The sequence below is a fragment of the Lindgomyces ingoldianus genome (genome assembly GCF_010093535.1).
Source record: "Lindgomyces ingoldianus strain ATCC 200398 unplaced genomic scaffold BDR25scaffold_2, whole genome shotgun sequence".
NCBI lineage: Eukaryota > Fungi > Ascomycota > Dothideomycetes > Pleosporales > Lindgomycetaceae > Lindgomyces > Lindgomyces ingoldianus.
This window is the reverse complement of record NW_022985163.1, coordinates 392,249-409,643: the sequence shown is the minus strand read 5'-3', so window position 1 is coordinate 409,643 and position 17,395 is coordinate 392,249. Positions and strand designations below refer to the sequence as shown.

At 48.6% G+C, this 17,395-nt stretch overlaps 7 protein-coding genes across 7 annotated transcripts; 2 read left to right on the top strand and 5 right to left on the bottom strand.

Annotated features, from left to right (window-relative positions):
* Positions 1 to 822: 822 nt before the first annotated feature.
* On the top strand, positions 823 to 3,877 carry BDR25DRAFT_338981 (uncharacterized protein; the record flags this gene model as incomplete). The annotated part of the gene is made up of 4 exons (XM_033693333.1): positions 823 to 2,629; positions 2,716 to 3,217; positions 3,351 to 3,490; positions 3,761 to 3,877. Exons 1-4 carry the CDS (start codon positions 959 to 961, stop codon positions 3,875 to 3,877), a joined length of 2,430 nt encoding a protein of 809 aa, XP_033553693.1. The 5' UTR covers positions 823 to 958.
* Positions 3,878 to 4,529: 652 nt separating this feature from the next.
* BDR25DRAFT_300013 (UcrQ-domain-containing protein) lies at positions 4,530 to 5,303 on the bottom strand. Its single transcript, XM_033689278.1, has 3 exons — positions 5,190 to 5,303; positions 4,881 to 5,096; positions 4,530 to 4,798 (listed from the first exon to the last, which is right to left on the bottom strand). Exons 1-3 carry the CDS (start codon positions 5,231 to 5,233, stop codon positions 4,741 to 4,743), a joined length of 318 nt encoding a protein of 105 aa, XP_033553692.1. The 5' UTR covers positions 5,234 to 5,303; the 3' UTR covers positions 4,530 to 4,740.
* Positions 5,304 to 5,819: 516 nt separating this feature from the next.
* On the bottom strand, positions 5,820 to 6,628 carry BDR25DRAFT_300012 (uncharacterized protein). Its single transcript, XM_033689277.1, has 4 exons — positions 6,379 to 6,628; positions 6,185 to 6,317; positions 6,033 to 6,129; positions 5,820 to 5,950 (listed from the first exon to the last, which is right to left on the bottom strand). The coding sequence occupies exons 1-4, from the start codon at positions 6,403 to 6,405 to the stop codon at positions 5,863 to 5,865; spliced, it is 345 nt and encodes a 114-aa protein (XP_033553691.1). The 5' UTR covers positions 6,406 to 6,628; the 3' UTR covers positions 5,820 to 5,862.
* A 1,394-nt stretch (positions 6,629 to 8,022) lies between these two features.
* BDR25DRAFT_209173 (uncharacterized protein) lies at positions 8,023 to 8,232 on the bottom strand (the record flags this gene model as incomplete). Its single annotated transcript, XM_033684597.1, has 1 exon — positions 8,023 to 8,232. A coding segment is annotated over one exon (210 nt), but the record flags the coding sequence as incomplete, so codon positions are not given.
* A 1,928-nt stretch (positions 8,233 to 10,160) lies between these two features.
* Positions 10,161 to 10,613, bottom strand: BDR25DRAFT_155841 (uncharacterized protein; the record flags this gene model as incomplete). The annotated part of the gene is made up of 1 exon (XM_033683966.1): positions 10,161 to 10,613. A coding segment is annotated over one exon (453 nt), but the record flags the coding sequence as incomplete, so codon positions are not given.
* A 1,169-nt stretch (positions 10,614 to 11,782) lies between these two features.
* BDR25DRAFT_309203 (uncharacterized protein) lies at positions 11,783 to 12,638 on the bottom strand (the record flags this gene model as incomplete). Its single annotated transcript, XM_033691063.1, has 4 exons — positions 11,783 to 12,091; positions 12,184 to 12,235; positions 12,349 to 12,466; positions 12,533 to 12,638. 4 exons carry the CDS (start codon positions 12,636 to 12,638, stop codon positions 11,783 to 11,785), a joined length of 585 nt encoding a protein of 194 aa, XP_033553688.1.
* A 2,144-nt stretch (positions 12,639 to 14,782) lies between these two features.
* BDR25DRAFT_162608 (uncharacterized protein) lies at positions 14,783 to 15,232 on the top strand (the record flags this gene model as incomplete). Its single annotated transcript, XM_033684058.1, has 2 exons — positions 14,783 to 15,057; positions 15,112 to 15,232. Coding segments are annotated over 2 exons (396 nt in total), but the record flags the coding sequence as incomplete, so codon positions are not given.
* Positions 15,233 to 17,395: the final 2,163 nt, after the last annotated feature.

The window sequence follows — 17,395 nt, the reverse complement described above, 5'->3', positions numbered from 1 at the left end:
AGATACGAGCAGGTTAGCCTTCCTTTCCAGGAAGAAGGTGGCTAGTCCCGATTAGGAAGGATTACGGGCTTCGCTTAGAAGGTCTTGGCAGCACTAATTAAATTTAGAGGGAAAAACCACGCAGCAGAAGTAATTTTAACACCCCCAACCGCGTTGTCTTTAATTACAATAGGGAAAAAGGAAGACTAGATTAAGCATGTAGCAGAGCAGAATGATTACTTAAAGCTTAAAAACGTAGAACAACAAAGCTTTTTGGTTATTTAATTTTCTACCAATTAGATTAATAACCGGCTTATATCCAGACTAATAGGAGAGAGGGCTTGGCGGTAGAGATAGTGTAATATTTGATGATACTTGCCTTGTAATTCTCTTTTATATACATATTTTTTGTTAAGTTTTATTTCTGTAGCATTGCCACGTTTATTTTCGGAAGTTTGGTACCTTTGGGCTCGCGATTTGGTGAGGCAGAAAGCGGAAACGAATTAGTTCATGGCCTTGTCCATGTGCAGATACGCGAGCATCGCCACACCTGATCATGAAGATGCTTCGTGTTCGAATTCGGTTATGCAAAATGTCATTCCATTCTCGGTCGCATTAGATATGTCCTGGCCAACCAAGGCTGCAGGCTCCATCATGTGCTCGTGGTGGTTGTGCAATTTGCAAGGCTAGCCGCGGTTGTCCTTCAAATGTTGTTCAGAATTAAGCCTTGTCCAAGAGTGCCCCGGTTACGCTTCACCGGCTGGTCTGTGCTTTGAGTTTAGCTGGACTGGAGAGTTTGGGTTTGCTAGCTACGTATGCGAGCTTCCTTGCGATTTCTGACATCTTAAGAGCGTGTTCTGGCCTGCGGACTTGCTTCCCTGGATGAGTATCTCTATCACCCGCTCATCTGGTGTCTTCTTCCACATACAATCCCCTTTCCATCTCCTTCCAAGGTTGCTTTCCATCGAGGACTGCAGATATGTCGAAGAAAGAGCTGAAAGAGAAAAGTTGGCGACGTTCTCTCGCCATCGGAGAGATGGAGAAAGTGAATGCAGAGCCGCCACCTTATTCATCTCAGCCACCCTCTGAACAGGCGTCTTCATCGAATGTTTCCGCAGAACCACCTCCTGCCATGGATTCAGGGCTTAAGAATCTGGACTTCACGCCAAGTCCACTAGAGATGCCAACGCCAACTGAGTGCATTACGCATCTGAAACTGCTGCATGCGTTTGCAAAGTTGCGACATGAGGTTGGGAATCAGGATGGTTTGTTTGGAATTGAGCTTGAGAAGGTGGGGGATATGTTGGAGGCCCAAATAGAAGGCGAACCAGGAAATGCACATGGCAGGAATGATAGCCATCAGCCTGAGGCGCATCAGGCCAATCCTTCTAAGACAGCGGCTGGCGGACAAGCTCTGGGCGAGAAAGAGAAGGCTCGGGTGAATCTAGCAGAACGCATTCGGGAGAAGAGGTGGGCGGTCTTCGTCACTAGAGCAGTGGATCGATTTGAAAAATGGTGGACCACTCTGCCCTTGAGGCCGGATATTTCCACCTTTCCCATCCGCACGACTGACTTCGATTCGACTGAGGCTACCGGCCGAGTAGCCTGGTTTCTCGCCACGGGAGAGGGGCTCAGCAGCGAGTTCGTCGCCTCTAGACTCCCACCATTGGACGTCTTGATGGTGTGGCACGCTTACTTGTTAAACCCACGTGCTTACCTCGAAGACTGTATGCGGATGTCTCATCAACAAATGTGGGCGACATTGTTCCCCTGGGAGCTAATATACAATTCCATCGACCCCGAAACATTCGCATACAACCCCCCCGACGAAGCGAGACGCAATTGGGAGTCGAGCCCCGGACTACCCTGGGAAAGCACCGACGACGGCAGATTTGCAAGCAGGTTCAAGACCGCCCTTCCTTGCCCCAAATGTTGCAGGAACCTCGCTGTCCCCTGGACTCGCCCTCCAGTCACTTCTGGGCCAGAAGCGCTTGAGTCGTACCTAGAAAATGATACTGGGTTCTCCGGCAAACACTTTCAAGAGCCATGCCCGTCTTGTAACTTCATCGTCACGCATGAGAAGCTACGCGTAGCCAAGTTCATCACAGATGCAAGCGCACTTCTCACGCATTCGCGTCCTATGCCAGGGACCATGCTCGACGCAAAAGGCCAACCACAGATATCCAGCGCGGGGAAGAAGCTCGGCACGCACGATCCCTTTTTCCCCAACCGCATCATCGAAAATCTCTCACAATGGAAACCAACCTCTCTACGATCCGAAATTGATATTCTTTCCATCACAGTACTCAAATCACGGATCGAAGAGATATTCAAGTCTTCCTCATCCATCACCGCTGTCAACCATGACCAGAAAAACCCCGCGCTTCTAGCTAAGGAGTCTAAAATCGCGGTACGCAAATGTCTAAGCCATTATTGGGACAATTCGAGTCCGTTTGGACTAGATCTTGTGGGCGCGGTGATTAGACAGAGCAGTTTTGTGCTAAAGATGCGGAATATCGATTGGTTGCATAGTCCGGCGGTGTTGACGACGTGTCAGAGGCTGATTGTTAAGTATCATCGGTTTGTGAGGATTGTGGCGGAGAATCCGAAGAAGGTTGCTGTACCGACATTGGACGTGGATTTGGCTTGGGTGGGTTTGAGATCTCTTTTTCGTGTCTCCCCATTCTTTACAAACTGCCCAACCCTTACCACACAAACCACTAACTCAACCCCCAGCATACGCAACAGCTCTCCCCAAAAACATACTACCACTACACCCTCTCCGAAACGTCCAAGTTCCTGAACCACGACGACAAAATCTCCGAAAACACTCTCCACACGCAATTCCAGTGGACCTCGCACACATACGAAAAGAAATATGGCCAACCGTACGCTGAATGCGCATGCTGGTACTGTGAATGTACGCGGGAACCTCTACGCTCGTCATTCATATCAAAAATCAGCCCCTTTCGGAGTTCCAAGATCTGGGACGTCGAGGACAAGATTAAGAAGGGGGGGGTTGGGAAAGATGCAGTTATGGGTGTGCATGTTAGTGCACATAACGCTGTGAGATTTGAACCTGTGGGTTTGGCGGATGGGATGGGGGTATCAGCGCACCAGCGTCGAACGGAGTTGGAAGAGTTGGATGCAACGTACGCCCGCGTTCTCAAACGTTATAACAAGAAAAAGGCGACAGACGAACCCCCGAATAAAACCGTGAACGATGCGTATGTCTGGGGTGCGTATGGTTATCCGATGTATTACCCGGTGTATGTGCCGTATTATGCGGAGCCGACATGTTACACGTCGACGGGAGGCGGCGGGGGGGGGTGTGGGGGTTGTGCGGCTGGGAGTTGTGCTGCAGCGGCTAGTTTGGGGGCGTGTAGTGCTGGGGGAGGAGGGCCAGGGTGTAAGGCTAGTTGTGGAGGACATGGAGACGCGAGTGGGGGGTGTGGGAGTTGTGGTGGCGGATGCGGGGGTGGAGGCGGATGCGGGGGTGGTGGTGGATAAGGTACGTTAGTGGTGAGGAGGTTGATGATTTGGGTATGGAGGGGCGTTTGAGCTCAGGTTTGGGAAGTGGAGGGAAGGTGATGATAGGGTTTGAGTTAAGGGTTGGGGAGGAGGTGGTTATGGCTTGAGTTGGTCGACACAGCTATTGCTCTGGGTTCTTTCACTGTCTTACAAAATTGTTCCTACCCCTCCATTCTATTCCACTGTCTCCATTTAGGACTCTTCCCTGTCCTTCCAGCCTAATCCACTACTAGAAACTATCGCCCATCAGAAAGGGCAGTTTGGTCACCCTCCTCGCTATCTAGCTTCCACAGAAGATCTAACGCACGCATATAGCGAGACTCCACGTCGGCGGAGACGCAGGCCCAGACATTGGCAATGGGCTTAAATAATTCGCACTCCTTGCGATATCAAGTTCATCAAAGCTTGCAGTGTACCGTTGAGATGGACACTAACGTGCATGTAGTAATAGATCGTATATCTTCAGTCCCAAGGGCGTCTGGACTGCAGTGGAGAGGCAGGGACTCTGGATGACCTTTTAGTAACAAGGATGCTCGGGGTCAGCAGAGACAAAGCCCATTCGATGGAGAGCTCTATGGGAGAGGATGGAGGGCCTGGGAATGTGGTAATGGTGTCCGGGCTAGTTGTTTAGAGGCTGTCTGGGTGTCTGGAGTGTCTAAGTGATTTGAAAGGATGGAAAGAGGTAGTGAGATTAAGGTCTGCCGCTGGAAGGAATGAGGTCTGATTTCTGGTAGACACGCGCATCCTCTATTCTCTCTTCTTAATTCTAGCAATCGACTTGATAAGTTAAAGTATCCGTAGTTTTGTTCATATCGTTGGCGGGTGGTAGGTTCTAGGGATGCACGCAGCCTATAGTGTTAAGTATGGACTTTGGAAGCAAGGTGCAAATGAAAAGAAATAAGACGCAGACAGGAAAGTGAAACATCAGATGCAGGACGGCCCCCCGAGCCAACGCGAATTCATGTGAGGAATCAAGCAGCCATAGTCAATGTTAGCACAACCAACGACAGCACCCAAGACGAAAGTGAAAAGGTCTAATTATCTTCTCCACGAGGTTCGAATGCAGGTATCGTGGACATCTGTTCCGTTGTTGAAAAGACCTCGGCCAGGGCGGAAGATCTACGCTCTAATCGATAACACACCTCGCCCAGTTGACACCCGCTGGACCCTGAATTCTCCTCCAGACCAGAGATCCCCAACATCTCTCCATATTCCGGACGGGTATCCCATCTATTCCTCGCTATCGGCGAACTCCGCGCGCCCGGGTTTTGAGTTCAAATACTCATTCCTAGTTCCCAATCAGCATCAGGTACAGCCACTCACTCTCCCTCGCAGTCTCCCCGAAGTCTCTGTTTGCGCCCTCCACATACCTCTCAACGGCCCAATGCATCGCCGCATAAGCCGCCACAAACGGTGGCAGCACATAAAGAATCTGTTTCCTCGTCCGTCTAAACATGTTCCACGGGCCCTTCGACAGCACACCAGCCATCGGTCGTTGTCGGTTCGCGCTCATGGCATACGTGATGGTGCCTTTGCCTTTTTGGCCACCGCCTTCGTAGGGGTTGCCCCATTCGCCGATGTGGTAGCTGCGCGATGAGCGAGATGTTAGTAATAGAAGGGGATTGGGAGGGAATGAAAGGGCAATTGGCGGAATGGGAGCTGGGAAAGGCCTTGCGTACCCGTGTTTGACGCGAGCGCCTGTGTTTTCGGAGCCTCCAGCCATTGTTGTCGGAATTGGACTGGAATATCGAATTGAGAGTAGAGGTGAGGTTCGGAGTACGGGCGGGTTTGCTTCAATTGCAAAGTCAGGCCATGCAGCAAGCGCTGTTTTTGTTCCTTACGCTCAGAGCCGAGAGAGCCCAATGCGGCGCTGCAAAAAGTAAGGCGTCGCTGTGAGGCGCTGGCCCGGAAGATGCGACGTGCCAAGATACCCGAGTGCCCGAGCCAGCTCCGTCGGGTTGATTGGCCGAGCATGAGAGAAGAGTTAACGTGAAATGTCGGGAATATGCGGATGCGGTAGAGAGGGACGGGTCTGAAGGTCATATGCTAGCACTTTGAGATAACGGAATTAGGGCATTCATGTTGAGAGAGGGAAAAAACCGTATGAGCATGAAACTAACCACCAGGAACGCCTATCCGTCCCAGAAGCCAAAAACACGAAGAATCTCTCAATCATAGAAGGCATTCTGGCCTTTCGCAAACATTGCCGCCCCCAGACCTGGCGGAATGCCCCATCCAAAATAAAGGTATCATATATCTCCCCAAAATATCACTCCGGCACACAGATCCCTTGCCCAACGGTCAACTTCCCACAATCCACCGCCTCATTCCCATCCAGCCCCAACAACTCATTTACACCCAGACCATGGGCTTTTCCGATTTTCCAGCAGGTGTCTCCTTTTTGGATTTGAACCGCAACAGCGCCTTCAGCACATCGAATCTGCACCTTGTCGTCAGCCCCCGAGCCGGTGTTTACAAATTTGAAGAGTAGGAGCAGGGTCACGAGAACGAGGAGCGCGAACGGGAGCATCATCCGGACTGACTCGCGATTACTGCGTTTGAGGGATTCGTTGTGTGAGGCGACTTCCGAGGGGGTGAGGGAGGGGCGGCGTTGGCCGGCTAGCATAGATTGTTAGATGGTGTTCTTGAGATTGGAGGTGGGGTGGGAATGTACCTGGATGCAGACGTCCATACCGGTTGCCCTCTTCGCCTTCCCAGGTCCGGCCGTTGGCATCTTGGTAGGTGTAGGTTTGGGTGTCGGCGTCGTAGCCTATGCGGGTGAAGCCTTCTGGGAGACGTTCGGCATCCTGAAGATCCCTTATCAGCATCTCCGTCACCACAAAGATGTGTCGCGTGATTGGCACTTACCCCGTCTTGATCGACCCAGCGACCCATTGTGAGGTTATGCTTTGTACTGTATTTCGGAGGGAAGTTAAGGAAACGAGCGTTAGTCGGAATTATCAACCGATCAAAAGATGTTGGAGAACACGACGTGGAGAACCGCCAAACGGGCAGGTTGTTTCCTGCCTTAAAAGGATCTTGCGAATGCGTGCGCTGCACGTGCGATGACTGATTCTAGAGCTGAAGCCTGCAGTGTCAGCCTAGAGGGACACTCACGTCAATCAGGATGTGACGCGTTAAGGTCATGCGTGTGGCGGAGTGGGCTGTGTCGATTGGCGATGTCTTGGCAATGAATATCCGGTTCCATTATCACCTCATTGGGCCGATGAGGAAGCAAAACCTTGTTTCCTGCTCCAACCGATGAACTTCCATTGAAGGTGCTGTTCAGCTTTCGGGTTTTTCCGTATGCCCTATGCTTTGTTTTGCTCAATTCCTCGGCTCCAAATTTACGCTCGATGATATAATTTAGTAGTACACTCTTCTTTTCTCTTTGGTCCTTATTTAAGTAAAACTTATAAAGAACGTAATTGTAATAGCAATGCTTAGCTCCTTTCATTGCTTGAGAGTGATTGACAGCAACCACATATTCTAGTCAAAATTTCTTGTTGATTGCTCTAATCAGCTGTCTTCATGCATTGTCCCGATTGTTGCATTATGGCTGCGTCGATGTATGTTATTATTGTGCATATCCACGAGACTGAGGTAGAGAACCTTGGGATATCCGCTTTCTTGGTGGCACTGTCTGTTCTGACGGACATGGACTTCGGATCGCGAATTTCTGGCGACTCTGTCAGGCTAGTACGGTAAAGGACCGTAACGTCTCGCAATACGATGATATGAACTTACCGAATACCGGCGTTTCAAGATTTCTAAGTCAGTAATCCGTAGGATGTCGCACCATCGACAGTGAGCAGCAATTCGAGACGTATGGCAAGAATCAATCTGCGGAGAACCTGCATTAGCTTGGCGCTATCTTCGACGTGGTCTGGCTCCTGATACGGGGTATACGACAAACAACAGATACTACGCTAGCTACGCGATGTGTTTTCTTAGAAATATTGTAAGCCCGGAACTGGCCACACTCAACTCTTAGCGGTAAAAAAGCACTTATGTTCTTCAGGCTGAGCTTATCCGAAGCTGTCACTGGCCGACTGGAAGTTCAATGTAGTTGAAGTCAGCCACCGAGCTTGCCCAAGTATGAAACAGTCTCATCTGTATGGGGAACCCCGGACTAAAACATGCAATTCAGCTCGGAACCTCGAGTCTCGCGACAGCTAGATTGGTAATGGCCTCGCCCATCTTTACTAGTTTGCTTTATCTTGCTGCAAACTGGTCGTCTCGTTTTCTGTTGATTAATCAGATCTGCATATATCCCCATCGATCCTGAATAAAAAACCGCAGAAACCCGAGGTTAGGCCTTTGGTTTTGTGAAATGTTTGATTCTGCGCACTTAGCATGTCAGAACCTATTTTTTCGTCTCAATACGATCAACCATCCTTGCTTTGAAATTGCGTGCGTTTCGCTATATCCAGCATTACTGATTGGGATGATATGGTGCCAGAAAGTGTATGCTACACACCAGCGATCCGCCCTCCCGATTAACAATTATTCTCATTTTCTCTCGATATAAACTCTAATGTTCACCTGCCACCAGGAACAATTGCGTCTGAGCGCTAAGGCGGCTGAATAGCCCAATTCCACCTTTTCATCTGCCTTCAGACCTTGAAGTGTGTCACCAACTATGTCAGAACCAGGTGGGAAGTCATGCTCAAAGACTAGCTCTCCAGGACCCCTCAAATTAGCCAAGACAGCATGTCTAAAGCGCTATCATAGACGCAAAGTAATAGGTATATCCGGGCGAGTAACACTCCAGATCGAGATGCTTGCTAGCAAAGTTTTTCGACGTAGGTCTAAAGACCACAACCTTGTAATTGTCCTATAATGAATATCAACCTCAATCTTTGATATAGAAAGAAGAGATACATATATCCGGATTGATAGAAATGGCATCGGCATTGAATAGTTAGTGAATAGAGGAGTCAAGCAACAACCCATTCTGTACTGAGTTGATAGACCCCTCTTAAGCTCGTTGAACTGTAATCCATCAGCCATAGCCCTGATCGGTCCAGTGATATTCGTAGGCAAGCGGGAAAATATGCACCGCTTCAAAGCCATCCCAGTAGCTAACTCCATCAAGTGAAGTTACAATATCCCTAGATCTGGTGCATCGGCGATCTTGCGAACGACTAGCCTTCTAGAAGGTAGCGACGCGGGTTCCTGTAAGACGACTAAATGTGCGGACGAGCCATGGCTCATTATTGCTCTGGAGACAAACTGCTTATATTTTCAGCTGTATAGCTAAGTGTTAAGAATTTCTTATAAACTATCAAACATTGTAATACTCTCTAGGTTGACGTTGATGATTACCCTTCGTAATCTTTGTTTCATCTTCATCTTACATAAAGAAGTGGAGTGTAAATATAAAAAGTTTCTCAATCATGAAGTGGACGTTGGAATTTGTCACGCCGTTCGTGAGGATTAGGCCGCCAAGCACGGTGTTAGGGTGATTTGGGCCGTATATATAGACTTCCGCCTCACTGAGCGATGGATTGTCGCCATGGTTGACTTTCGCGGTGGCGAATTGATGAAGGTTTCGGGTGGCATGGCGGCCTTCTTTAGGGAGAGGGAAACGACATGGTGGAAGCTTGCGGCGCAAAAGCTGCATGAGGGTGGTAGATGCAGACTTGCAATTAGCAAGTCATTACAAGAGGTGTAAACATGCCGGAAGTAGTCGTCGTATGAGCTCGGACGAATTCTAACTAAATAAAGTTAGTTTGCCAAGTACAACATGACTTTTTCCGTGACCTTCTGTGTAGCCGAGGATATTCTCGTTGACCTTCTTCTCTATTATTAGCATATACCTACTATACCTCTATCCTGATCAATTTTGAATCAAACACCCACGCCCTAGAAATTTGAGGTTGGGACATCTGCTTTGAAGGTGCCTGGTTCTGCATATATTGCATGCTAGATTGGCACTCAGCGTTTTCTACCGAGAAATCTATTAACCTATCAATAGTCTACCTCTGCCTTCGTGTCGACTTGCCCTTTCCTCGTCTTAATATAGCCCCTACTCCCGCTTTTGAAACTATGCGAATTTCTCTTTTACACATGTTCCGAATAGGGACCAGCAAAGCAAAGGAATTAATGTGATGTACCGGCTTTGCCTTGGGTAGATGCGACAGCAGAATACTATCGCACTCGCTAGCAAATCGCTTAGCACCCGAATTTATACGTCTGGCCAAGCGCCACTACTGTAGGCATGCGATTTGCCACGTTAAAAAAAGGATACTTCTATATTGCGTGGCTACGGCGGGTCGGCTGCCCTCCCTGCTAACGGTAGGAATATAACACCTAAACTACGCATCCGTACTGAAGAACTACTAACTACTACATAGTCAACTTATGCATGTCGGCATATAAAAGTTATACTACAACCTATCCAAGTACCTCGTATGTGCACCTTTTATAGGTATATATTAACGAGAACATAAAAATAGTCTACAACTCGAACCTTATGCGAGCTGAAAGAAATATCAGCTAGAAAATAAACCACCTTTATGGTGGGAATCAGTATAACTTGACAATTATTATATATTCTGCGTTTCCGGTATTAAAGATGAATAGTCTCTGGCACATGAAATTGAAGTAGGATGCTCTAGACCAAGCACGCGTTAGAGCCTGCTGTTTGCCCTTAGATATAGAGCAAATGCAATTTCGTATTGTTGCTGGCGAAGAAAAAGGAAAGCTAAGCAGTATAGACTGTTGAGCGTGTTAGGATGATCGGTCCCCAGCGCCTTCACTCCTCCCTCCAGTGCTCGCCGGCTCATCTCTTCTGCTGCTTCGTACTTCCCCTGATGCTGCAGCACCCCTGCCAGGTTGCCCACACTAGTCAGCGTGGAGGGGTGATCTGTTCTCAGCGCCTTCTCATATCCCTCTTGCGCTCGTCGGTTCATCTCTTCTGCCGCTTCGTACTTCCCCCGATACTGCAGCACGTCCGCTAGGATGATAACACTTGCTAGTGTACTAAGACTGTCATCCCCTTCTATTCTGTCCCTAACTGTTACTGCTTTCATTGCCATACTCTCGGCTGCTTTGTGGTTTCCTTTTGTCAGCGTGAACTGTGCAGCTTTACTCAACACCTGCGCCCAGTCTCCCAGCGCTTCTTCTTGAACCGGCTTGCGCTCCAACATAGACTCAATATATGGAAACAGGGTCCGGCTGTGTCCAGTTTTCATATTCGCCTCTTAGGAATTCTCTTGCCACACCCTTGTACAAAACTGGACCGGGTGATGCATTTCACACGCATCGCCCTCCGCAGCTGTCACTAGTGAATAGGCACGCAACATGTCTGGGTCGTTGTTGAACTTTCTATCAACGTCATCGCCCTCGTTATCGTCCCTATTTGTGGCATTCCTTAAGTGGTTGCGAAGCATTGACTCGGGAATTTGTTGTGGGCTAAAGAAGCTCATAAGCGATAATAGAACGACTTTTCCACAAATGACCTCAAATGACATCTGCCACGTAGTTACGACCGTATTCATGGTGTTTAATAGAACGTAACTGTTACTGTCAGAAGTGTTTTTGAGGCGTTACTATCGGCAATAGAGTTTTGCTCTTACGGAGAGAGTGAATTAAAACGGCCTTACAGGCAGTAATAATTCCTGCCAAGTCAATTGATCGTGAAGCTATTGTTTGGTGCAGTTACTGCAGTAACTAGTGTTTTTGGAGGCTCCAGAGGGTCTCGCACTCAGAGTTTGTAGCAGGGATAGATAGGAAGTCATGAGCTATCTTGTACAGCGTTGGGTAGTGCTTACGCCTAATTTAATGCCACCAAGTGAGTGGATCTCCATAGACTATATCGTCTTCGGCTGCAGCGAGGAGGTCAGATTGAGCAGTATCAATGTACTGTTGCAGCTCATGCCAGGCTTGCCCCCTGTTCCACAGCAGCCCTCGTACTACTATGCGCGAAAACGTCCTCCGCGAACGCGTTACCAAAACACCAAGAAATCAATTAGTATAGGCAGTTACTGGAGTAACTATAGCCTCATTGACCGTACAGTAACGGAAGGTAATTCACTTTCGTTCTAACTGCCAAGAGATTGCTACTATTAGTAACAGTAGGAACAGTACTACGTTCTATTAAACACCATGACCGTATTCAATGCGCTCTCGTCTCGTCGGAGGCCACCAGAATCCCTATTAAGTAGATTTGCTTCGTTCTTGTCGTTCTTCCGGAACTCATCTAGGTAGCAAGATACCCCCACTCGAGGAGCGCGCCAGTTGATGTAGGCGGCCGGTTGAGTAATTGCTAATGCATGTAATCAAGGGCGTTGAGTAGATCTGCTGTGCCAGCTTCATCTGAGCTGTCCTCGAGTTTGTTCCGGAGAAGCTGCAAAGCTTGGCCTTCATCCATGGCGAGAACCGCTTTGATGTTCTTGGAACTTCCTGTCAGCCGGGTCGCTGTATCCCTACTTCGAGACGTGATTAGGGTCGATCCGTTGTTAGCCTGAGGTATGAAAGCCGCCAGTGACGCTAGTATGCCCTGTGAATCTCCTCGTACATAGTTTCGCTTTGGATAGAACGCTTCAACGTCGTCCGCATTGTCTAGGACCATAGTCTAACGGCCGTTGACCTCGTCGTATAGCCAGTCTCTGACGAGCTGGAGGGTGCTGATGGCAGGACCGTGTCACCGGGGAAGCTCGAGCTTACCCGAAATACCTCTGTATGCTTCTTCGAACCGTGCCTTTGTGCTTGCATGCACCTAGAACGCCTACATAAGTAGCGACGGGACATTGTGGCAGTATTGAATGGCAAGATGCGATTTTCTGCTGTATCTCAGGACCAAATCCAGCAGAGACCCCTCGCTCAACCTACCCTACACCGCCCAGACCGATGAGGGTAGCGCGACCAGCTGGTCCTGCGCACTTCTCACCGATCCACGAGGTCGGGGTCTCGTCTGAATGGAACAGTCGAGAAGAGCCCGCGTTTTCGCCTTGCTTGATCTATGCAGTGGAGCTGGTGTTAGCTGCAAGGAGCCCACCATCCGGGGGTAGCGTACCATTCACTGGGGTGAATCCCCCGAAGTTGAAGTTCATCATGTCGCCTGACCGTGGGGCAGGAATGAAAACATGGCCGTCAATGTGTCCATGGTACTCACTGGCCATGCTTGGCTTCAATAGTTGTTTTCAGAAGTTTATGACAGTGCAGAGAAAAGAGAATAAACTGCACTCGTGTTCCTCAGCCGCGTAGCTGAGGTGGAGGCTGCGACTTGTGCCTCACGTTACACTACTACAGCCTTGGCCCTTAGCTCCAACAGCTTCCAAAATCTTGCCTCTCCCACACTTTTCTCCGAGTCTGCCAACCAGCACGGTGGTATCCTTGCCCGGGGCCTTCTGATGATCTTCTCATCATAATACATAAACCTCAAGATGATACGACGAGCTCGGCCTGGTAGAGTTCATCGGTGATAGCATTCCACGCCATGCTACTAGTTCGTACGCCGGAGAGTGGATCAAGAAGAGGCTACCTTTCAAGGCCTAGAGCATCGAGGCACAGTTGCGGTTTGGATCGTTCCCATTGAGGATAAAGCATCTCTGCGGAACTGATGGGGACTTGCCCTCGCTCTCGCAGCCGTCAAACTGTGTTTCTGGCTTGCTGCTAGACAAGATTCTTTTTTCGTTGCCCTCTCATTGGAAAGGCCATTGGATTCCCCCCCGTCATTCACCTCCAGTAACCCTTCTATGGCTATGTTTTCTACCCTAGTATTGACAAGTCTTCACTCTGGTATACTCTCACCTCATTCTTGGTCAAGGTCACCTTTTCACTCATAGATCAATTTTGGTGGCAACTGACGTTTCATTGCTAGTTGCTTTCTTCCCTAGGTTCTCCGCAGTCTTGAGGCATCGGTCCTTTCATCTATTGCGACTTGAGTAATTCTTATTCTTTATTGTGTGGACACGTGAGAGGAAGGAAGCTTAAAGGGAGTTACTGTTGTCACTATTAGGTGGACATAGGTACGCCATCCTACTTAAGCTGTATTCTGCAACGTCCCATTTCGTTGGAGAGAGGCGATCACACGGATTACGATGAAGCATGAAAATAATAGGAAGAATGGAACAACGGCACTGACGTACGTGTGATCTGGTCGCAGCATACTGCGCAATCATCACATCACCGACACGACTAAGGCATTAGCAAGGCACTCTCATTTCATGGAGCTTGGAGCTTGGAGCTTGGAGCAAGTCAAAGGAAGATTATCTGGTTCCACGACAGGTGCTTCACAGCTTATAATAAGGAAATCGTGCTTGAAACAGGAGGCTGTGGACTCTGTATTTGGGATGTCACCAAACACGGCCTTGGGTCCGAGTATGTTCTGGTCTTACCGATCCTTGGTACCTGAAACGGTTTTTGCAAAGTGCTGTTCACCTCCTCGTTTCTGACAAGGCTGCACGGGAACTTGCAGGCATCATGATCCCAGGCGGACCAATCAGGGTTTGAGTTTCCGAGGAAGCACGTCCAGATCGCGGCTCAGCCCCATTTGCGAATCGTTGGGTTAGGAAATTGTGGGGTGAGGATCAAGATGGCTTTAATCAACTTGTTTTGCTAAGGCGATGAAGGATCTCAGGCGCCCGAATTCTTTACCCACGGAAACCTGGCTCACCTCGGTCGCACTGCAGATTTGCATTGCCTTCTAATCTTATGTGGTCGTGATCTATGATGATTATTTCATTAGGAGTTCAGGGGTACTACTACCTACCTTTCTAAGCAAAGTTGGAACATGGGTTCGCACCGCGTCTATCCATGTCGGAGTTTCTTTGCAGTGTTTCCTCAATGTTTCTTACACCTCCAGAGCCTCAAACATAGCCTCCAGGGCCTTGCGTCGTGGAGCTATTCAGGCCTTCTCGGAGATAGACCTAATTCAAAGGAGTGGTAGGTGCAAGGAGAATCGGATATATAGTCTGGTCATTGGTACAATCTGAACTTAAATGTCTCTCCATTGACTACTGTTCTCTTCAGTCGTTACATTCGGTGTTTCGATTCGACCTATAACAAAATGGTTTCTGCTACCCAGATACTTCCACTCGTTTCCCTTCTTCTCCCTTCTATCCACGCCCTCGCTTTGCCAAACCTGCGTCTCTTCCCCCGCGCCAAGGCCACCATTGTCGCCAACTTCGACGCCTTCGACGCCTCTGACGATCGGAAACCCCCATTCTCAGCTAGCACAGTTACAAAATGGGCCTCGGGACAGTATCCCTCGTTCTGTTACAATACTGCCAATTCCGCCCGGGGCAGCGACGACTCTCGTCCCAACTGTGCGCTCAGTAAACTGGAAGTATACAATGTGACATACAATGACTGCACTGCCTATCCATGGACTATCTGCCGCTGTGCTGATGCACAGCTCAGCGTGGACCAGATGCGAAACGCCATTGGCCGTGTCCCGCCAGGTGCTCGGAGCAATGTTGTGCATTATTTTGTTGTGTCTGGGGATAAACCTGATGGTACAATTAGCACAAGTGCCGGAAGCTCGAATGATAGGGTTCTACTTCGCGGCAGCCTTCACGATGCCGTGTTTATGCATGAGTATGGCCTTCTTTCCAGTCAGAAGCTCGACATATACTGACTCCTCGTCTAAAGGACCATGCACAGCGTCGACAAATTCTCCTCCAAGCAACCCTTCACTGACGCCTACAACGCCGACTCGTGCGTCCCCGACGCATACTCTAATGCCAGCCCCGCCGAGGACTTTGCGCAATTGGGCGTCTGGTTGGACTACAATACCAACGGGAAGCCGATAAATCAGTACCTCAATGTAGATACATCGTGCATGGCGAATCAGTTGGCATCGGTCAAGCAATCCGTGTCCAATGTCATCGATCTTAAGACGAGCAAGTGTTTTGCGCGCGCGCCGAATGACCCGATTGTTGCACATACTGCGAGCAAGTTTGTAGAGGTGGAGAATGTGGAGACTGAAGCGAAGAATCCGCCTGTTACGTTTGATTTCGAGGATAGTTGGTAGTTTACTCTTACAACGGAAGAGTAGGTTCTTGTGGGACTGTTGGTGTAAATTCTTGCACAAGCAAGGCCTTTCATGTACATATGTGCTTTCCTTGTCATTCCGAATTACTCAACTTATGGGATCTAAATATGACGTATTGGACGAGTAAGACATATATTCAGTAGTGGCTCCGGTGATAGTACAGATATAGCCACCCCAAATCCCGCAGTGGAAGTTCCGACCCTCTTCACCACCGATTATTCTACCATCCTTGGCTGCCTACACATCCCAAATGACCCCTTTATCAACCACTTACATCTCTATATACCACATTGCGACCAAGACGAATAATCTGTTGAAACTAACTCTTACTAAAGGTTCCTCCTCTCGCAATGTTGAAGAGTTCTCTGTTTGAACAAACAGGAGGGCTAAGCCACTGCGACTTGCAACCGCTGATATTGCTCGTATATGTGCTTCCAGAGAACTCAACTTCGTATGTGGATCGAAATGTTTCACTCTTAGTTGGATGTTGCATCGAAATTGGGGGTAATTCGAGGGAGTTCGGGATTTGATATCCGCCACAATGACATCTTCAGAGATAGCCACCAGCCCAATTATGGGAGGGTGGTGAGCAAAGGCACTTTGATTGGTTTGAAGTCTCCGGTTTCTAGGAAGGGCAGTTTAGCAGGTAGGTTTAAATAGCGTCTTCTAGGTGTCATGTTGTTTGCTGGTTGATTCACAAGACTGGTATTTTCTCTTAGATTGCCATTTGCCTAGGTACTGTGGGTTATCGCAGGGAGCCTAGATGGAGCTGATGGAGGGCATATAGAGAGGCGAGCAGTCAATTAAGTGGTGAAAGACAACTTAGGTATATTAAGGTGAAATGTAAAGTCTCTAGAGCTCAAGAGCGCTTAGAGGTAAATATTTATCTCATGAATCCGACGCGCTAGGCAGGTTAACTTTGTGGTGGAGCTCTGATTAGGCTTAGCGTAACAGCTAGTAGTTAAGGCATCTTCTAAAAACTTCTACGCTATTAAACTTTAAAGCTAATTAAAAGCTGCTAAGTGTGACAATGCCGCTTGTCAAGCTCCGCTGCTAGTCACATGATCGCGCTAAGAGCTAAGCGAGCGTGTTACTAAATTTCATCAGCCGACGCACCGCCTGCCCTGACGCACGGAAATTGACGTGTAGCAGCACCACAACTTGAAGCTCTAGAGCTGCATATAAACTAGATCTAGGTCTAAATATTTAGTGGACTAGGAAGTTAATAACAGCAATTAATTTAAACCTACTATCTAGTCGTAGAAGCGTACAGGAAGCCTAATAGCTCTGCCTCTGCAATTTAGCTTGCATGGAGAGTCTATGATATAATATCTTACCTCGACTTTCCTGTTGCCAGGTGTCTTCTGACGGTAACAGGGTCTTAGGGGAGGAGAGGTATGAGAGATAGGTGAAGGAGTGTGAGAGCCACGTAATACTTCTAACTTATAATGGTGTAAGAAGAGTGCATAGTCCTCTATACAATCTAGTGTAAGGCCGAGATGGCACTTACGTGCGACGGGTATATATACTATTATGTACGCAGAATCAACCGTTGGTTGATTATTCGCACCTTTTTGGTTGTATTGGCGCAGAGCTCCGTCCTTACAGCTTAGAAGTTTTTAGAAGATGGCTTAGTCACTAGCTACTACGCTAAGCCTAATCGGAGCTCCGCCACAAGGTTAATATGCCTAGCGCGTCGGATTCATGAGATAATCTTTCAGCTGCAGCCGTTTTCCTATCACGTGAATTGTGATATAAGCTGCCCCGCGCATCGTTGTGTTCTTATCACGCCAGCTCCTGAAGCGTTTGCATGCCTCCAGCAACATCTGCTTAGTTACTGTAAGGACGGAGCTCTGTACCACTACGCCAATACAACCAAAA

Bases quoted from the DNA above. Each gene is read 5' to 3' on its own strand.
- BDR25DRAFT_300013 (XM_033689278.1), bottom strand. From the start codon at position 5,233: ATGGCTGGAGGCTCCGAAAACACAGGCGCTCGCGTCAAACACGG. The intron at 5,097-5,189 runs GTACGCAAGGCC...CTCATCGCGCAG, and splicing joins GGCGCTCGCGTCAAACACGG to CTACCACATCGGCGAATGGG. The intron at 4,799-4,880 runs GTATGTGGAGGG...ATTGGGAACTAG, and splicing joins ATGCATTGGGCCGTTGAGAG to GAATGAGTATTTGAACTCAA.
- BDR25DRAFT_300012 (XM_033689277.1), bottom strand. From the start codon at position 6,405: ATGGGTCGCTGGGTCGATCAAGACGGG. The intron at 6,130-6,184 runs GTACATTCCCAC...AATCTATGCTAG, and splicing joins GTATGGACGTCTGCATCCAG to CCGGCCAACGCCGCCCCTCC. The intron at 5,951-6,032 runs GTTCGCGCTCCT...GACAAGGTGCAG, and splicing joins TCAGTCCGGATGATGCTCCC to ATTCGATGTGCTGAAGGCGC.